The sequence below is a fragment of the Pinus tabuliformis genome, chromosome J, assembly GCF_031772625.1.
Source record: "Pinus tabuliformis cultivar Carrire ecotype Pingquan chromosome J, CPIR1, whole genome shotgun sequence".
NCBI lineage: Eukaryota > Viridiplantae > Streptophyta > Pinopsida > Pinales > Pinaceae > Pinus > Pinus tabuliformis.
In genome coordinates, this window is record NC_142295.1 from 34,060,430 (window position 1) to 34,078,774 (window position 18,345).

At 33.0% G+C, this 18,345-nt stretch overlaps 1 protein-coding gene across 1 annotated transcript; it reads left to right on the forward strand.

Moving 5' to 3' along the window:
- Window positions 1–3,076: 3,076 nt before the first annotated feature.
- On the forward strand, window positions 3,077–3,988 carry LOC149225307 (uncharacterized). The gene is made up of 2 exons (XM_089379909.1): window positions 3,077–3,620; window positions 3,873–3,988. Exons 1-2 carry the CDS (start codon window positions 3,077–3,079, stop codon window positions 3,986–3,988), a joined length of 660 nt encoding a protein of 219 aa, XP_089236035.1.
- Window positions 3,989–18,345: the final 14,357 nt, after the last annotated feature.

The following is an 18,345-nucleotide window of genomic DNA, read 5'->3' on the forward strand; positions in this document are numbered from 1 at the left end:
ATCAAAATAGAGAGTTAAGATTTATCTCAAAGGTAATTATAACCTTTTTGTTTTAAAAAAAATGTCATATACACAAGTGTCACATTCAATTTTTATTTTGCCATTGAACAGTTATTACTTAATGTTTCTTTATTATGTTTATTGAGTTCAGAGGCTCATTTAAAAAAAAAAAACTTTAATTAAAATAAAAAAATGGAGAAGATAATAAAAAAACAAAAAAGAATATACATGTTTGATATTAAAAATACTCTCACTGCCATACTAAAGGAGAAGTAACAAAATTATTTCACTCTCACTTTCAACCATAAATAATATATTTCGATGTCCATATGAAAAAAATAAATAAAAAATAAAAAAATAAAAAATAAAAAAATGTAGGATATAATAAAAAAAAAGAATATACATGTTTGGTTTGTTTAATTAAAAGTAATCTCACCATCCTTGGAGAAGTAGTAAAATTATTTCAGTCTCACTCTCAACCATAAAAATATATGTCCATGTTGATATGAAATAACATAATATTATATCAATGTCCGCATGGGGTAGCTCAAGTGGCAATGGCCGTGGATTGAAGTCTCACCAAACCGGAGATCTTGGGTTCGACTCTTGTGCTACCTCCCCCGGAAATGGGGTGAATAACGGACATGTAAAAACTCGAAAATGAGAAGGTCCTACCGAAGCTTACAAAAAAAAACATAATAATGAGAAGGTCCTACGGAAGCTTACAAAAAAAACATAATATTATATCAACTTTATAGAGAGATAAAGTAATTAAAAGTATCAGAACTGCCCAGGCTTTTCCTCGGTTTGTGGAGGAGGAAGAAGCTGAAGATCTTTTTAGAGAAGTGACAAAGGAGGAAGTAGAAAGTGTAATAAAGTCTATGGCGAAAGATAAAAGTCCAGGGCCCAATGGATGGACCATAGAACTCTTTACACACATTTTTGAATCTATCGGGGCAGAAATTACTGAAGTTGTGGAGGAATCTAGAGTGAAAGGAGAAATCTATGGTCCGTTCAATGCAACCTTCATAGCCCTTATTCCAAAAAAAGAAGACCCTGTTTCTTTCGAAGATTTCAGGCCTATCTCTCTGTGCAATACCATCTACAAGATTATAGCAAAGATCATTGCAGTTCGCCTGAAACCCATTTTATCTTGCTGTATTTCAAAGGAGCAATTTGGTTTCTTGGATGGGCGCCAAATTCATGAAGCTATAGGGGTAGCTCAAGAAACTATTCACAGTATCAGGCAAGCAAACAAAAAGGGGGCAGTGCTCAAAATAGATCTATCTAAAGCCTATGATAGGGTCAGTTGGACGTATTTAAAGTTGCTCCTGACACATCTGGGCTTCCACGTGGGCTTCATAAATTGGATCATGGGATGTATCACAAATGTAAATTTTGCTGTCCTGATAAACGGAGCTGCTTCTCAATTCTTTAAAAGTCAAAGAGGGCTGCGTCAAGGGTGTCCGCTCTCCCCCCTGCTTTTCCTTCTTGCTGCAGAAGGCTTGAGCAGACTTATTGCAAAGGCAAAAAGTTCAGGTTTGGTAAAAGGTTTGGAAGTTGTTGTTAATCTGTTCATTACACATCTGCTTTTTGTCGATGATATTCTTTTGTTTTCAAATGGGAACTTAAATGAAATTTTAGAGATTAAGCGCATTCTTGATCAGTTCCTGAAAGCTACAGGGCTTCAAATAAATGAAAGGAAGTCTCAATTAATCTTTGAAGGCTTCAATAGACAAGAGGAGACTATGATTGCTGCTCACCTGCCCTTTGGAACCTGTAATATGGAGCAGCCGTTCAAATATCTTGGTTTTTGGCTTAAACCATCCTCTTACAGAAAGAAGGACTGGAATTGGCTAATAGCGAAGATTGAACAAAAAATATCCCATTGGAGTTTCAAGTGGCTTTCTAGGGCAGGAAGACTTACCTTGGTAAATTCAGTCCTTCAGGCTATACCGGTTTTTTGGGCAGCATTGACCTGGATCCCAAAAGGGATTCTCCACAAAATAAAGCAGATTTGCAGTAGGTTTCTGTGGTCTGAGTCCAAAGAGGAACCTGTCCTCCCCTAGGTGGCATGGGATAAGATCGCAAGACCAAAAGACTGGGGTGGATGGGGTTTGAAAAGTCCCACTGACTTCAGCCTAGCCTTAGCAGCTAAATCAGGTTGGAGAATCATCTCCATGGAGAATCTCTGGACGAAGGTAGTTAAAAGAAAGTACATTGACCCTACTCCACTCGAAGATTGGATTAGAACCCCAAACAAAAAAGGAAGAAATTGTTCTGTCATCTGGAAAGCCACTTCTGAGGCTTTTAAGGTAATTGAACAAGGTCTGGCTTGGCGGGTTGGAAATGGAGAAAATTTGAGGATCGGTAGGGATCCGTGGGTGGGGTGTAGTGAGGGTTTTGCTCTTTCTCCTGGAATGCTCACTCACCTGGACGATATTGGAATTAGAAACTTAAGGCAGATTGCAAATATGGAGCAGTCATCTATATGGGGGCAGGCTTGGAAGTCTGAAGTCGATCTAGGAATAGATCCCACCTGGAGAAATGAATGGCAGCTATTCCTTCAGGAGCTTAGAAGATCCAATGTAAGAATAAAGGACAGGCCGGATTCTCTGGTTTGGGCACATGCTGAGACAGGCTATATTCTCCAAAGGCTGGCTACAATTTCTTGATGAAGAATAAAGGCTGGAATCCTCCTGTTTGGTGGTCAAAGCCTTTGTTCAAACTTAAGTGTCCTAAAAAAGCTAGAATCTTTTTTTGGTGCGCCTTAAATCATAAGATTCCTACATGGGAAATTCTACAAGCCCGGTTTAAGCAGGAACCTGGAAGATGCCCTCTGTGTTTTGCTGATTCAGAATCCATTCACCATCTTTTCCTATCATGCCCTTTTACAAAGCAGGTCTGGAATGAAGCGGAAAGGCTCTTAAATGTAAAATTAAGGTGGGAGGGAGATAGTATGACCACAGCTTGGGAATATTGGTGGAACCATTTTCAAGAGAGGAACCTGAGGAATTTACCTCCCATCATTTGCTGGGGTATTTGGATTGCAAGGAATCGTAGTATTTTTAGAGAAATGTCGACCCCTGTGGCTGCTATTGCCATTCAAAGCAATGCCATTCTTGATAGCATTCCTGTAAAGGAGGATCCTGCAAAAATTGATCTGCGGAAGGAGCTTCGCATTAGAGATGGGATACCGTGGGCTTTCTTTGACGGGGCAGCCCAAAACAATTCCACGGGAGCTGGGTTTTGCATACATCTTAGTGATTCTCACTCACTAAAGGCCTCAGTGGGAATCGGGATGGGAACAAATAACTTTGCTGAACTCACTGCCTTAAAGCTGCTCCTTTGTTGGCTCATCCACAAAAATATCCTTACAGTTCAGATTTATGGAGATTCGATGAATGTTGTTAACTGGGTTAATGGGAAATATAGATGCCAGCACTACATGTTGATGCCTTTACTAGAAGAAATACAAACCTTAAAACAACAGTTTAATGTTTTTTCTATTGACCACATCTACAGGGATTGCAACGAGGAGGCAGATCGGCTTTCTAAAGAAGGTCTGCAGCAAGCTGTGGGCACTTGGAGAGTAACAGAACAATTTCAGGATCAGATCCGTGTGTCGGATCTCCCTCCAAATATATAATGTTTTTGTTTTCCACTTATATGCACTAGATTATCTGTGTTTCATATGATATCGGTGGCATATGTCAACTGTGTTTTTTCCTTTTATATACTGTTATGCTCTGGATTGATAGAGCGGATTGTGAACTGTTTACTGTATGGGTTTTTTCTGGGTTGTTTTCCTCATGAAAGGAGACCCAGGAGACACTGTGGACTTCAGCTCCTTTTTGGTTATGGCTGTTCAGGCCGAGTACAGGAGACTTTGTTAGCGCTCTGTAGGGGTGCTGATGATCTTTCTCAGAGGAGCCTTTGCTCCTTATCAGGCAGTTTTTTGCAGAATGTTAACTCATATGCTTTGTAACTTTTTTATTCCTTATAAAAAAGTTCGCTTTTTTTCCTTGGAAAAAAAAGTAATTAAAAGTAAAAAAAGCCGATATATACATTATATAAAACAATAGGGAAAAAATAAAAAAAAATTGGTTAAAATATTTTAGCAGTCTCATTATTTTACATTGTGGCCTTTTTAAATATATTATTATATCAATTTTGTTTGAAATATATATATATATATATATATATATATATATATATATTCCTTCATCAATTATGTTTCAAATCCCTTAAAGATATGGAATTGCAAGTTTAAGTTGTGCATGCAACTATATATATAAAGCTTTTAGAGGGATTACACTAATCTAAGTGCAAATTTTTTATTTATGTTTTGCATTTTAAAAGAAGTTTGCACCTCAAGAGATTTGATTCCTTTAAGCTTTTTTTAGATCCGTGGTTATATATATATAAGCCCATGAGGCGTAGAATAAACAATGATAGGGTGTATTGTTAAGTCACTATGTGATGTGAAGGTCACCTGTTTGAAACTCCAGGGACAAAAAACTAGTAATGTTAAGGGTTGATGTGGCCTAGGCTGGGTGCGATCCCCGGGTGATTTTGACGGCTTAGATGCCTCTGGGTCGCGATTTCTCAAGCCACAAGTCAAACCTAATGTAATCTCTAGAGAACTCAGACAACTTGACTATATATATATATATATATATATATATTCATAATGTCAAATTACAATTAATGTAAAGTCAATAATTGAAAGACTATTAAGATTAGAGAAAGACTATTAAGATGTAAATAAATAGAAAGAGAAACTATAAAAATTAATTCAACTATTGTTCATTCATTAATTTTTAATTTATAATGTTACTGTATATTATAATAATTTATTAATTATGTTAATAGCGATTTCTCTTTTGGAATAGGCCTTATAGAATTTTAATTTAATTATTAATAATTATTAATTGAGTGGTAGAGATCTAACCTTCTTGAAATGTCTATTGAATAATTTTAATAGAAGTAAAGTTAAAGGGTTGAGATTTATCTTAAAAGTAGTTATGCTCCTTTTGTCTTTCAAAATAATTTAAAAAATGTCATGTCCACGAGTGTTATTTGATTTTTATTTAAAATAAGGTTATGATTTAGTTAATATTTATGATTTTTTAAAATCTTTGTAATGTGAGATGTATTATGAGGTAAGTATTTTGATGTGAATTATGAATTTATGTTTATGGACCATTTTAGTTTATATAATTATTATTTTATGAAAACGTATTATAAATACTTTTCTAATATTTTTAATTATAGGTTGCTATGACGATATCTCTCTTGCTAAATAATAGAAAAATGAAAAATGAAAAATAATGGAAAAATAAATTTTCGAAGAGGAAAATATCAATCTATACCAATTTTATTTAGAGGGTTAATAGTTTTAATTTTTTTAATAAATTAATACCAAGTTTTCATTTTTTTGGAAGTTGTAAAAAATCATCCGATTTTGAAAAGTGTTGATTCAGAATCAACCTTTTTTTTGGAGCATATTTTTGACACTTTAAATTTTCTTATATATTAATTATGGACATTTTTTTTAAATGTTAGTTATTTTCATTTAGATTTTAAAAAGTGTTAATTTAGAATCAACCTTTATTTTGGAGCATATTTTTGGACCACCTTTTTTTAAAAATGTTAGTGATTTTCACGCCGATTTTGAAAAGTGTTGATGCAACATCAACTCCCTTTTTTTGGAGGGGCTTATTTTTAACACTTTAAATTTTCTTATGTATTTAGTATGGATAATTATTTTTTAAATGTTGGTTATTTAACAATTTTTGAAGTAGTCTTCTTCTTCTTCTTCCCTAATATGTTTGTATTTTAAGTGTTTTCAGGTTTGTGTTTTTTGTTTTTCTTTTCAAATTTTTTTGTAATGAAATCTTCATTTTTTTACATAGTTAAAAAAATGTCATTAATTTAAAGTTAGGATTTTCTATATATTTATGTATGGTCAATTAATATTTCAATATATATCAAATAATTGTCACTAAAAGACAATAATTTTAAACATTTGACAAAAATATACAAATTTTGAATAAAGATTTTTAAAAGAATACACGTTTTGGGACTTTTTTTTACTAAAAATTACGTCAAATAAATGATTTTTATGGAAAAAAGTAGTTAAAAAAAATAACATTTTTTATGAATTTTGTGTAAAAAAATAACAACATTCATTTTTTTCTTCAAGATATAATGATTTATATAAAACTTAAAGCGAAAATCGAATAATGAAAATATTAAACATATAACAACAATAATTGAATACTTATTCCTATCATAAAATCTCAAAGTCAAATCATTACAAGTATAACTAATGAATAGTTTTAAAAAATAAGCTTGATTTTCAAACATAACTTAAATTTAATCAACAATATCATATAATTCATGCTCATCATCTTCTAAAGCTTCATTATTTTCTTCTTCCATAATATTTTGTGCTTTAGTTTCGTTATTTTCTTCTCCTGTTGGATCTTTGATGTTTGCAAATCTCCTGAAGTATCCCTTTCCAATCACTCTATCTAATTGTGGTTGAGGTTCCTTTGCCCTTTTTGCCACACGTGATTCATTAAAATCCCCTTTCCTTAAAAATTTTTCTTGCATTGCATCTGGAAGAATTTGAATAACATTAATTTTTTGTTGAATAAAACTTCATTTTAGTGAGTCTTTTTGAATGCCTATGTCATTTTTTTTGGTAGGAAACATGCTAGTGTTGTACCTAAGCATCAAGTACAAAAGAAATAATTAAGTAAATTAGTATAAACACTTAAAAAATAAAAAAATAAAAGATTGAAATTTAATTTTATATCATAAAACTTACCTGAACTGAGAACAAATCCAAAACCCAATCTCCTTCATTTGAACATAAATCTATAAAATAATTAATCAATGGTTATGGTTTTCGATAAATGTTAACTATCTCTCCTTTTGCATCTTTATACTCATATGTTAGTTTTCTTACAACAACATCATGAACCGGTACTTGGCTATAACTCTTTCCATCTACTAGATTCATAAGAATAAGCTTCTAACTATCATATTTTGTCCAAGATGCAACATGTATGAACTCACAATCACTCATAATTGGTTGATCTTTGCAATATAAGATTTGGCTTTTGCTTGTAACATGAAATAGTAAAAATTCAATTAACTTGTATATAAATATTTTTTTAACATTAATCAAACTTATAATTTCAATGTCTTATGGTGTAAGCTGCATCCTTGAGTTTGCTAAATTTCCTTGAAGATTGATAATATCAATCCAAATTGTGTGTTTGAATGAAATGCCACAAATTTCAAAGTGGTGATGTTGTGACTTCTTGAAATCCCGTAACCACTTTATTAAAAGCTTGATAAATATAAGGCTCATTATCATATCCAATGTTTGGGAAATTGAAACCATGCAGGATATCTGCAATAACTAAGGAATATTCCCTTTTAGGTATGAGATTTGCAATGTCTTTACAATCGCCTAATATTATTTGATATTGGAGAGTGTCAAACCCATTCCAAATGTAATGATTAAGATTAGGATCAAGTTCAACATTATAAAGCTGTTGCTTTCTCTGCTTTTCCAGCTTAATTTTTTGAATAAAGATTTTGAAAATATTTGGTATTCCATCTACATCCTTCTTCGACATTATTAATGAAATAAAATAATATATGTATAAGTAATAAAATAAAAATAGTTTACATATAAATAAAATGAATGTATTAAATTAACATACCTTTTGAATTCAAGATAAAAATCTTTTAGTGTTGTTGTAGAACTTGAATCTGGGTAGTTGCGTACAACATCATCACAACTCTCTTCATTCAACATTTTAACCATTTCTTGTTGTATTTTCATATAAGCCTTATGACTGAATAAATAAAGTAAAAAATGTTAATATAGTGATATGTATGGCAAATACTACCAACAACAATGTATTATATTTAAAATAAAATTATAGTTGAAAAATAAGTAAAAATAATTTAACTAACTTACTTTTGAAATTCATGGCACATTTCGTCCAATGATAATTCACCTGAATTCACACAAGATAATATTGATTTGATAAGTTTGTCATCTTTCACTCCTTGCATTCTCTCAAAGGTGTGATAGTCATATCATCTAAAATATTCTTGATTTCAGGACCTATCTTACTGCTGGTGCATATTAAGGGTTTAGAATTTCTAACCTTATGATTTTTTATGCCAATATTCTCGCACATGTTGAAAATATCATCAATCACATCCCATATCTCCCTAGTTCCAAATGCAAACAGGAAAATGTTATCCATACCTCTTTGTACATCACTTTACCACCTTTTGCATTGATTTTTTCCTCAATTTGATAACATATTTCCATACAACATTGTTTTCGAAAGCTTTGAGTACCATTTTCCTTAACCCCACCACATTTTTCTTCAAATTCATTATGAATAGTTCTGACCCTTAGGATGAAAGTCATAGATATCCTATACTCAATATCTGTATTATGATCCCATGCCAATAAATTTTCTTCTACATTCGTTAAATTGTTAAATTGTAGCAAGAAAAAGGCTTCATTGGACTTGTGCCTTAGTCAAGTGGAGAAATTTGAATTTCCACTTCAATAGGATGAGTTGTCAGGAAGTTAATAGGAGTGACATGTCCAAATCACTTAGTTAAGTCAGTCAATTCGAGTTTGTGGTCTAGAAGTAGAGTTGTGTGCAAGTTGATGATTAAGATTTAGCTCTCTAAAGGTGTTATCTTTAGTGAAAGTCAATTATCTGAGTTCTAGTCTAGAATAAAGTCATTATGAGTTCAGTTGAGTAGTTGTAAACTTAACTAACTCTCAGTTAACTAGTCGATTTACTAAAAATAACCCTATTCATGCATTCAATTCAAATTGCCTAGTGAAGTGGAGGGAAAAGGAACAATTGTAATAATTATTGTATACTAGTGAGTGTACAAAGTTTGCACTATGTAGGTGAGCTTATTCTCTTGGGATTTGTGTAAGGAAATATAAACTTTCCCTATTCTTTAGGAGTAGTAATTGTGCAAGGAAATAAGAGGAAGCAGGAGGCCTATTTTGGCTAAGTATTGGCTAGTGCAGGCACAGGAGGAGATCAGTATTGCAATGCAGATGAGCTTCAAGGTTTGAGGGGTTTTTCCTAGTTGGGTTCTCTAGTAAAAACCATGTTCATTGTGGTTGAATGATTTCATGTGTTTCTATTGTTAGTTTTCCTTCTATAGAATTTAGTAGAAGAAATTTGTGTCTATTGATTTTAGTCTGATTTCATTAGAAAATGAAAATTTCAAGTCATTTATACATGGTATCAGGGCTATTGAAAACCATATAGAAACCAGGTTTCTAATCGTCTCTCAAATAAATTTCAAATAACATATTTGTGGTGCAGGTATTTCTTCAGTGCAAGAACAATGTCTTTCAATGGATTGAGGCTTGAGTATGCATTGGAGGGAATTTCAAATTTCTATGCTTGGAAAGACAAAATGGAAGATGTGTTGGATGAAAATGGAGTATTAGAGTACACAAAAACTAATATTCCAAAACCAGCACCATCACATGCACAACAACTGGCTCAGTGGAAGAAAGATATTGTAAAAGTCAGGAGGATAATCTTGGAGGGAATTAGAGACCATGTAGTTTTGGATTTACATGGAAAGGAGACTACTTATGCCATGTGGAAAACCCTCACAGACCTATTACAAAGCAACAGTGATGCCAGAAAGTTGGCAGTGAGAGATAAACTTAGGATTATTGGGTGTGGAGCCTAATTATCTTCCTGATTTTTCAAAGGTTTTATGTTTTAGCTGCATTGGATCCTTGTTCCTAATGGGGAAACACCACCACCCATGTGATCGTCATCAGGGGGGTCCAAGGTAGGGCGAAGACGATTTTATGAGCGCCACCCCCCCCCCCTTGCTGGAGTTCGGGGGAAGTGCCCCCAAAGCTAAAAATAGATGAAAAATTACCTTGCAAAATATTGTAATTTTAGTCAATATGAGACGTTCATTAGGTGAATGATCTAACAATAGAAGTTATGTTAATTTATGGTTTTTTTACCTAGAAGGAAACCCTCAGTTTATATGAGCAATTGTATCGCAATTGTGTATTATTATTCTGAGCAAAAAAGAGTGAGGGGACTGTGTGAAAGTGAGGAGGAAATTACAATAGATCTGTTTTAGGCTGTATCTCTTCATTTTGTGGGATAATATAAAAGGAATGAATGACTATTTATCTGTGGACATAACCCAAATTGGGTGAACCACGTATATTTGCGTCTCTCTTCTTTTATGTGTTTCTGTGTTTGTGTTTCCGCAATATTTTTTTGTGTTTCATTGCTCCGTTAATTAATTTCTAACAAGGAACATTCGAATAGGTAAAAATGAAATTGTTGTTCAATACCTATCCAGATTTAGTCAGGTCAGAGATGAAGTGGGAGGATTTGGAGAGACTGTGCCATCATCTAAACTTATGAGCTTATCTCTCCTTGGTCTTCCAAGTCATAGAAAAAATATCAGGATTCAGTTAATGGAAGAGACAAGCTCACAAATTGGGAGAGACTTTGGTTTGACATGGTGTAGGAAGAGATTAGAGGAAACACTAGAGATGGAGTCACATACAAAACTTATGAGGAAGAGAACTTTGCTTTAGCATGAATAGGAAAGAAATCCAAAAGCAAGAAGGCCCAAGCTAAGGAAAAATCCAACTAGAAACATGGCAAGCCGAAAGACCCCAATAAAATTAAATGCTTTCACTATCATGAGTATGGACACTATTAAGAAAGTGTCCACACAAGAAATCCAGTAAGAAGCCTGCAACAGGAGCAGGAGGAAATGCTCTCACATCAAAATTCGAGTTGGATTTCACCCTCATTGCTTGCATAGAAAGTATTGTATGAGGTAGTGTATGGTACTTAGACTCTAGTGCTTCATTTCATATGATAGGAAATAAGGATTTCTTTAGTAAATTAGAGGAGAAGGACCTACAATTACACATAGATCTTGGAGATGATGGAAGGTATAGTACCAAGGGATTGGCACTTTCACTTTTAAGAGGGAGTCGAGCTCCCATCTTCACCTACAAAATGTAATGTATGTGCTTGGTCTGAAGAAAAATCTAGTTTTGGTAGTGGTACTTGAAGACAAAGGATATGATGTTGTTTTCAGTAGAGGGAAGGCTAATTTGAAGCATGTTGCTACTAGACAAGTAAAACAAATTGGTGTTTGTGTTAAAAATATCTACAAGCTAGAGGTGGAGGCATGGACTGCATTGAGCAACTAGGCATAACATGTTCAGGGCTAAGATGTTGGAGAGCTCTGGAATAAGCACATGGGACACCTACACCATGGAGCTTTAAAAATAATGCAGTAGATTGCCACTCGACTTCCAAAATGAACTCTTGATCAACATGATGTCTGTAAGGGATGCACTCTTAAGATATATGTTGAATCCTCCTTCTAGGGTCAAGATAGCAGAGTTGGAGCCATCTTTGAGTGAGTTCACTCAGATGTGTGTGGACCATTTTCTATAGTCTCAACTACAAATCATAGGTATTATGCGATCTTCATAGATGATTTTTTCCACAAATGTTGGATCTATTTCACGAAGAAGAAAAATTGAGGTTTATTCAAAGTTTGTTGAATTTAAAGCCTTGGTTGAAAATTAGATTAGAAAAAAAATTAAATCCATGAGAAGTGATAATGTAGGAGAGTATGTGTATAATGCCTTCAAAGAATTATGTGCCAAGGAGGGTATTAAAAGGGAGTTGGTTACACCCCACAATCCACAACAAAATGGGGTTAGAGAGAGGAAAAATATAATTACTGTAGGAGTTTCTAGAGAAATGTTGCATGACCAGGGATTGCCACTATACCTGTGGGAAGAAGCTTGCAATGAAATTGTTTACTTGTAGAACAGAAGCCCTCACAAAATTCTTGAAATGATTACACCTGAAGAGGCTTTCACTGGGAGGAAGCCACAAGTATCCCACTTTCGTATTTTTGGATCCATAGTTTATTTTCATGTCGTAAAGATAGCAGGAAAACGCTGGATCCCATGTAGAGAGGGGGTATCTTTGTGGGCTATACTGAGACACCGAATATTTACCAAGTGTATATGCCCTCACTCAAGATGACTATTATGAGGATGGATGTGAGATTTGATGAGGAGTTCTCTAGAGAGAGAGATAAACATACCACCAAAGGAGGAAATTCTAGTTCCAAAGGAGGAGCCTCAGTCAGATCCACTGAGTCAGATCTTGCTCAAAGGAAAGAGAACATTCTAGGAGGATGATGTAGAGCAACCACATGTGGAGGAGCAGAGGTTAGACTGAGTGGAGGTACCCACTCACACAACACCTTCCAAATAAGGGAGGAAGAGGACCAAGTTGGTTGCTAGATTGGTGTAGGAATCTCAGGAGTGGGTTGGAGCTCCTAGTTCCTCACGCAGAGAGAGGAGATCATGAGTTAGATATACAAGACATATGGAACTCATGAAAAAATTAATAGATTCTGAGCCATATTATTTTGAAGAGGAAGTTTCCTAGTAGGTGTGGGTAGATGCCATGGTGGAGGAGTATGACTCCATCATGGAGAATGATTCTTGGGAGGTTGTTCCTAAACTTGAGGGAAAATATACTATTAGTTCTAGGTGGATGTATAAGGTGAAACATGCAATTGATGGAAATATTGAGAAGTACAAGGCCAAATTTGTGGCCAAAGGCTTCTCATAGGTGGAGGGGATTGATTATGAGGAGACATTTTCCCTTGTGGCAAGATACTCATCTATCAGGACCATACTTGCATTGGAAACACAGTTTGGGTGGAGGATCCACCAAATGGATGCTAAAATTTACTTCCTTAATGGATTGGTTGAGGAACAGATCTACATTGAGCATCATGAGGGGTTCAAGACCTTTAGCAAGGAGACACATGTGTGCAGGCTCGAGAGAGACCTCTATGGTCTCAAGCAGGCACCTCGTGCTTGGTACATAGATTCTTATCTCAATGGATTGGGCTTCACTGAGAGTGAAACAGATGCCAATCTCTACTGCATTATAGTAGATGGAAATCTACTCATCTTAGTTCTCTATGTGGATGATTTGATATTGACATGAGATTACAAGTTGATCCATTCTTGCAAGGAGGACCTTGCAAGAGAGTTCAAGATGAAGGATATGGTTTTGATGCACTACTTCCTTGGTTTGGAGGTGTGACAGGGAGATGGAGAGTTATTTATTGGACAAGGGAAGTACACCTTTGAAATCCTTCATAGATTCCATATCCAAGATTGCAAATCCATGAATACTCCTATAGGTACTAACTAGATGAAAGAGGATGCTTCTACAAGTGAGGCAGTAGATGGCACTATCTACAGATAGTTGGAGGGGTCCTTGATGTACTTGGTCAACAAAAGGCCCGATATTTGTTTTGCAGTGAACCAACTTAGTCAGTTCATGGTGGAACCTACCTAGCTTCACCGAAAAGTAGTAAAACATGTTCTAAGATACCTCAGAGGCACAACAGACTTTGGTTTATGGTACCAAAAAAGTGATGTTGTGAAGATCCAAGGTTTCACAGATGCAGATTGGGCAGGGAGTTCCTCAGATATGAAGAGCACATTAGGAGCAGCCTTCAGTGTTGGGTCAAGAACAATTTCTTGGTACAACAAGGAACAAATATTTGTGGCACACAACTCAGCAGATGCCAAGTATATGGCTGCTAGTCAAGCAACATGTGAGGCTATTTAGATGAGGAAGATCTTGATTGGTCCCTTTTTTCAGGGGATGGAGGCTACATTGATCCACTCTGACAATTAGAGTTGTATAAAACTCTTTGAAAATTCAGTGTTTCATTATAGGTCCAAGAATATAGACATCATGTACCGTCACCTGAGAGATTGTGTGCAGAGGAGGATTGTTATGTTACAATACATTCCTACATAGGAGTAGGATGAAAACATTTTGCCAAAGGCTTTGCGAAGAGGCAAGTTCGATTTCCACAGCGGTAGGATCGTTGTTGTTAAAAACCCTTTTCTTGCTAAGAGGGAGTGTTATATTGTAGCAAGAAAAGGATTCATTTGACTTGTGACTTAGTCAAATGGATAAATTCAAATTTCCATTTCAGCAGGATGAGTTGTCAAGCAGTTAGCAGGAGTGACATGGCCAAATCACTCAGTTAATTTAGTCAATTCAAGTTTGTGGGATAGAAGTAGAATTGTGTGCATGTTAGTCGCTAAGATTTACCTATCTAGAGGTGTTATCTTTAGTGGAAGTCAATAATATGAGCTCTAGTCTAGAATATAGTTAGTATGAGTTCAATTGAGTAGTTGTAACTTTTGTAAACTCAATTAACTCTCAGTTAACTAGTCAATTTACTAAAAAGATCCCTAGACATGCATGCAAATCGAATTACCTAGTGAAGTGGAGGGAAAAGGGATAATTGTAATCATTATTGTATACTAGTGAGTGTACAGAGTTTGCATTATGCAGTTGAGCTTATTCTCTTGGGATTTTCACAAGAAAATAGGAATGTTCCCTATTCTTTAGGAGTATAAATTGCACAAGGAAATAGGAACTTTCCCTATTCTTTAGGAGCAGGAATTGCACAAGGAAATAGGAGGAAGCATGAGGCCTATTTTGGCTAAGTGTTAGCCAGTGTAGGCATAGGAAAAGATCAATAGTGCAGTCAAGATTGAGCTTAAAGCTTTGAAGATTTCATTGTAATATATCATTGTTCTCATCTTATATAATACAAACATAGGAAGAGTTTTTCCTAGTTGGGTTCCCCAGTAAAAACTGTTCATTATGGTTGAATGATTGCATGTGTTTCTATTGTTAGTTTTCTTTCCACAAAATTTACTAGAAGAAATTTTTGTGTATTGATTTCAGTCTTATTTCATTAGCAGCTACAAATTTCAAATTATTTCTACATAAACCAACATAAATTATAAATTTCACTATTTCAAAAAGCAAGTTATTGGGATATTCTTGCATCAATTATCTTCTAGCATCTGCAGAATGGTTTCCCCCAATTACATAATATTTGTAGTCAAAACATCATGATCTATCAAATGCCTCTTTGTTGGGAACTTCAATTGAATCAACAAGAACCACATAGTCAACAACATGTGCATATGAATTGTACCTAATCAATGTTTTCAAGTTATGAACATGAAGATGGTGTGGCTTTTTAATTTGATATTTATATTGTCCTTCATTTGGCTTATAAAAATATTTGACATTTAGTTGAAATGTATGGCCGCCATCAACCAAGTTGTTCTTCATCGATTTCTTTCGAATGACATTTTTCTGTGGTAATAATGCCATCCTCTAAATCAGCGCCTGGTGTTATGATTTCCATGCTACCTTTAGAGCTTTCATTATGATATTCACTGGCACCCATGATTTTTTTAGATTGACCAATTTTTTATTTCTTCCTCCTATCTTTTAACATATTTTCTTCTAAATATTAATTCTCCTCATCATCAACTAGAATAGAGACATCCATGGGCATTCTTCTTTTTTGTGTTTTATAGCTCTTCTTCAACGGGAGTTCTAATCTCATTGTCACCAATGGGAACATCTTCTTCAGCTTTAGATTTCACATCTTCAAAAGTAACATGTCTAACTTTACTAGTTTGATGCATTTTAGTCATTCTTTCATGATTCTATATATCTACTCTTATAGTTTCAGGATCTATTGTTTTTCATTTCTTTCTCCTTTCTTTTTCTGTTGTATCTTGTGGAAATCGCTGATCACATTCGTAATATTAGTTTGTATATAATAAATTCCCTCCAACAAAACTAAAACACTCTTAGAAAAATCCTATCAATATAACATGTCAATAATAAATAAATTAACAAAAAAAATAATGATACTTACAATAATGCATAACACATAAATATAAATAAACAAAATGTCAAAGTTATGCATAATGTCGAATATGACTCTATGACACATCTCTCTAGAATCTTCTGTCATGTTATCTAACCTTGTCATATGTCTTGGGGTAGGTTTACAAGACAAAAAATATATGCATCTCATATTTTTCCAACTACCTCATAATTTTAGATCTTAGACTTTTGTGATCCATATTGATAATTAGTTTGTCTTTCGGATTAATCACGTTGTAGATATTTGGTCGACGTTTCGAACCAACTAATGTGGTTCATCCTCACGACAAATGGTGATTAATCCGAAAGACAAACCTCATAATTGTTACCATATTGAATCTGACCATAATATAGAAATATTTGTACGCCTTCGTTGTTTTTTCTATCTTTAATATACCATGAAAATTTCATTTTATTTATTTATGGTGCCATCTTCCATTCTGAAATAATCTTCAATGATTTGATGGGCAAGTTGCTTGACTTTTACCATGTGTGCTAGTTCAGTTTTGTTTAGTAGTATTCATAGAGGGGGCCAACTGCAAGAATAGATGTTGTAATTGCCGCGCTTAATTCAAAAATATTCACAGATAACTTCTTTGATGCCATTTTCCTAATAAATAAAAAAATAAAAATTTATATTTAATTATCGTAGGAAATTCTATTGTTGTTGTATTAAAAAATAAATAAAAATTCTTTACATTATGAATTATTTTTTTTTAATTATGTTAGTAATTTTTTAAAAGTAAAATTAACCCAAAAAAAGCATTTTAAAAGAAAAGTTAACAAGGACACATTGAAATATCCAAGAAAAAAACATTATAAAAAATGTAAACGAAAACTAAGATATAAAAAAATGTAAAACAAAAGCAAAAAAGGTAATTAAAAATATAAAACTATTAAAACATCAATATTAAAACATCACCATTAGTTTAAATAAAAAAAAATACCATAATAGTAAACAATATTAAAAAAATAATAACATTGATTAAAACAATAATTAAAAATTAAAAACTAAGAAATAAAAAATAAACAATTAAACAAAAATAAATAAAAATAATAATATTTTTTTTTTTTAAACTAACTAATTTAATTTAAAAAAATATAAAATATAAATTTAAAAATTTAAAATAAAAAACAAAACAAAACTATAAATATAAATTAAAAAATTAAAAACAAATAAATAAAATCTAAAATAAAAAATATTAATTTAAATAAAATTTAAGATAACCAAATTTAAAATAGCGATATATATATATATATATATATGAGAAAAATAAAATAGAAAATTTTATAAAATTAAATATATTAATTAAAATGTAATAAAAAAATTGCGCCAACTAGGTGCCAAGGGTTGCAACACGCCGACAAAGGTGGAATTCCACTGCTCCACTATCTGTGTCGTGGCCTTGGTACCCTACTGACGTCGAAATTGTATTTTTTTTTTTTTTTTATTTTTAATTTTTTTAACTAGATTTTTTTAATTGTTATTTTTTTGTTTTTCTTTTTAAACAAAAAAATTTTCAAATTTAAATTTTTATTTAATTATAATATATATAAATATATTTTTAATTAAAATTTAAAATTTTTAATTATTTTGTCTTCTATTATTTAATTTTTAATTTTTTAAATTTAATTTTTTTAAACTCTATTCTCTATTTTTTTTTTAAATAAAAGTAAAAAAAATCTTTTTTCAAAAGAATAAGAAAACATTACAAACATTCATTTTTTTTCATAAGGAATTTGAAAAATCATTTTTCATTTTAAAGTCCTAAAAAATTGATTTTAATTTTTTTTGTTTCCACACTAAAAAACTTACCAATGTTTGTTTTTTGGGGTATTTTTTTCCTATAAAGATCTTAAAAATATGACATTTTTTTTGTGGTTTTTCTCCTAAAATACAATATTTAAAAAAAATCTTAAAAAAATAGTTAAAAAATAGCATAAACGCGCAATGAAACAATATATTTTATACTTTAAAATTGCTTTTGTTTAGCTAAGAGTTCGTTTTCCTTAGACATAAGGAAACAAGTTAACGACCCAAGACCAAGAGGCATCTGGAAGGAGTGAAAGCCTGCCCCCTTACAGACCACCAACTGGTTATTCCAGGTGGCGTGGTTTTCCTTAAATAACAGTGATGAGTCAGCCTGCATTCGTGATTAGCAACTAGAGAAATGTTGTCCTTACTGTTGGTTTGACCACTGAGTTATGATAGGTTTTACCACTTGTGAAAAAAAACATATTTTACCCAAATTCCTCTTTAAATGGTCAAAATAGAAAGAAAACTAACCTTTTAAATGCGAAAGTCTCCTGTTGAATGTCTTCTCGATGGCGTTGTCGCTCCTCCGTAAATAGCTCCAAGATTTTTAATGAATGCTCCAAAAGATTTGATGTGATCTGAGGAATAACAACATTGAACATTATTATATAGCGAACATTGTGGGAT

Coding starts and splice junctions, on each gene's coding strand:
- LOC149225307 (XM_089379909.1), top strand. CDS start 3,077: ATGTCGACCCCTGTGGCTGCTATTGCCATTCAAAGCAATGCCATTCTT. Junction 3,621..3,872: donor ACAATTTCAGGATCAGATCC/GTGTGTCGGATC, acceptor ATGGCTGTTCAG/GCCGAGTACAGGAGACTTTG.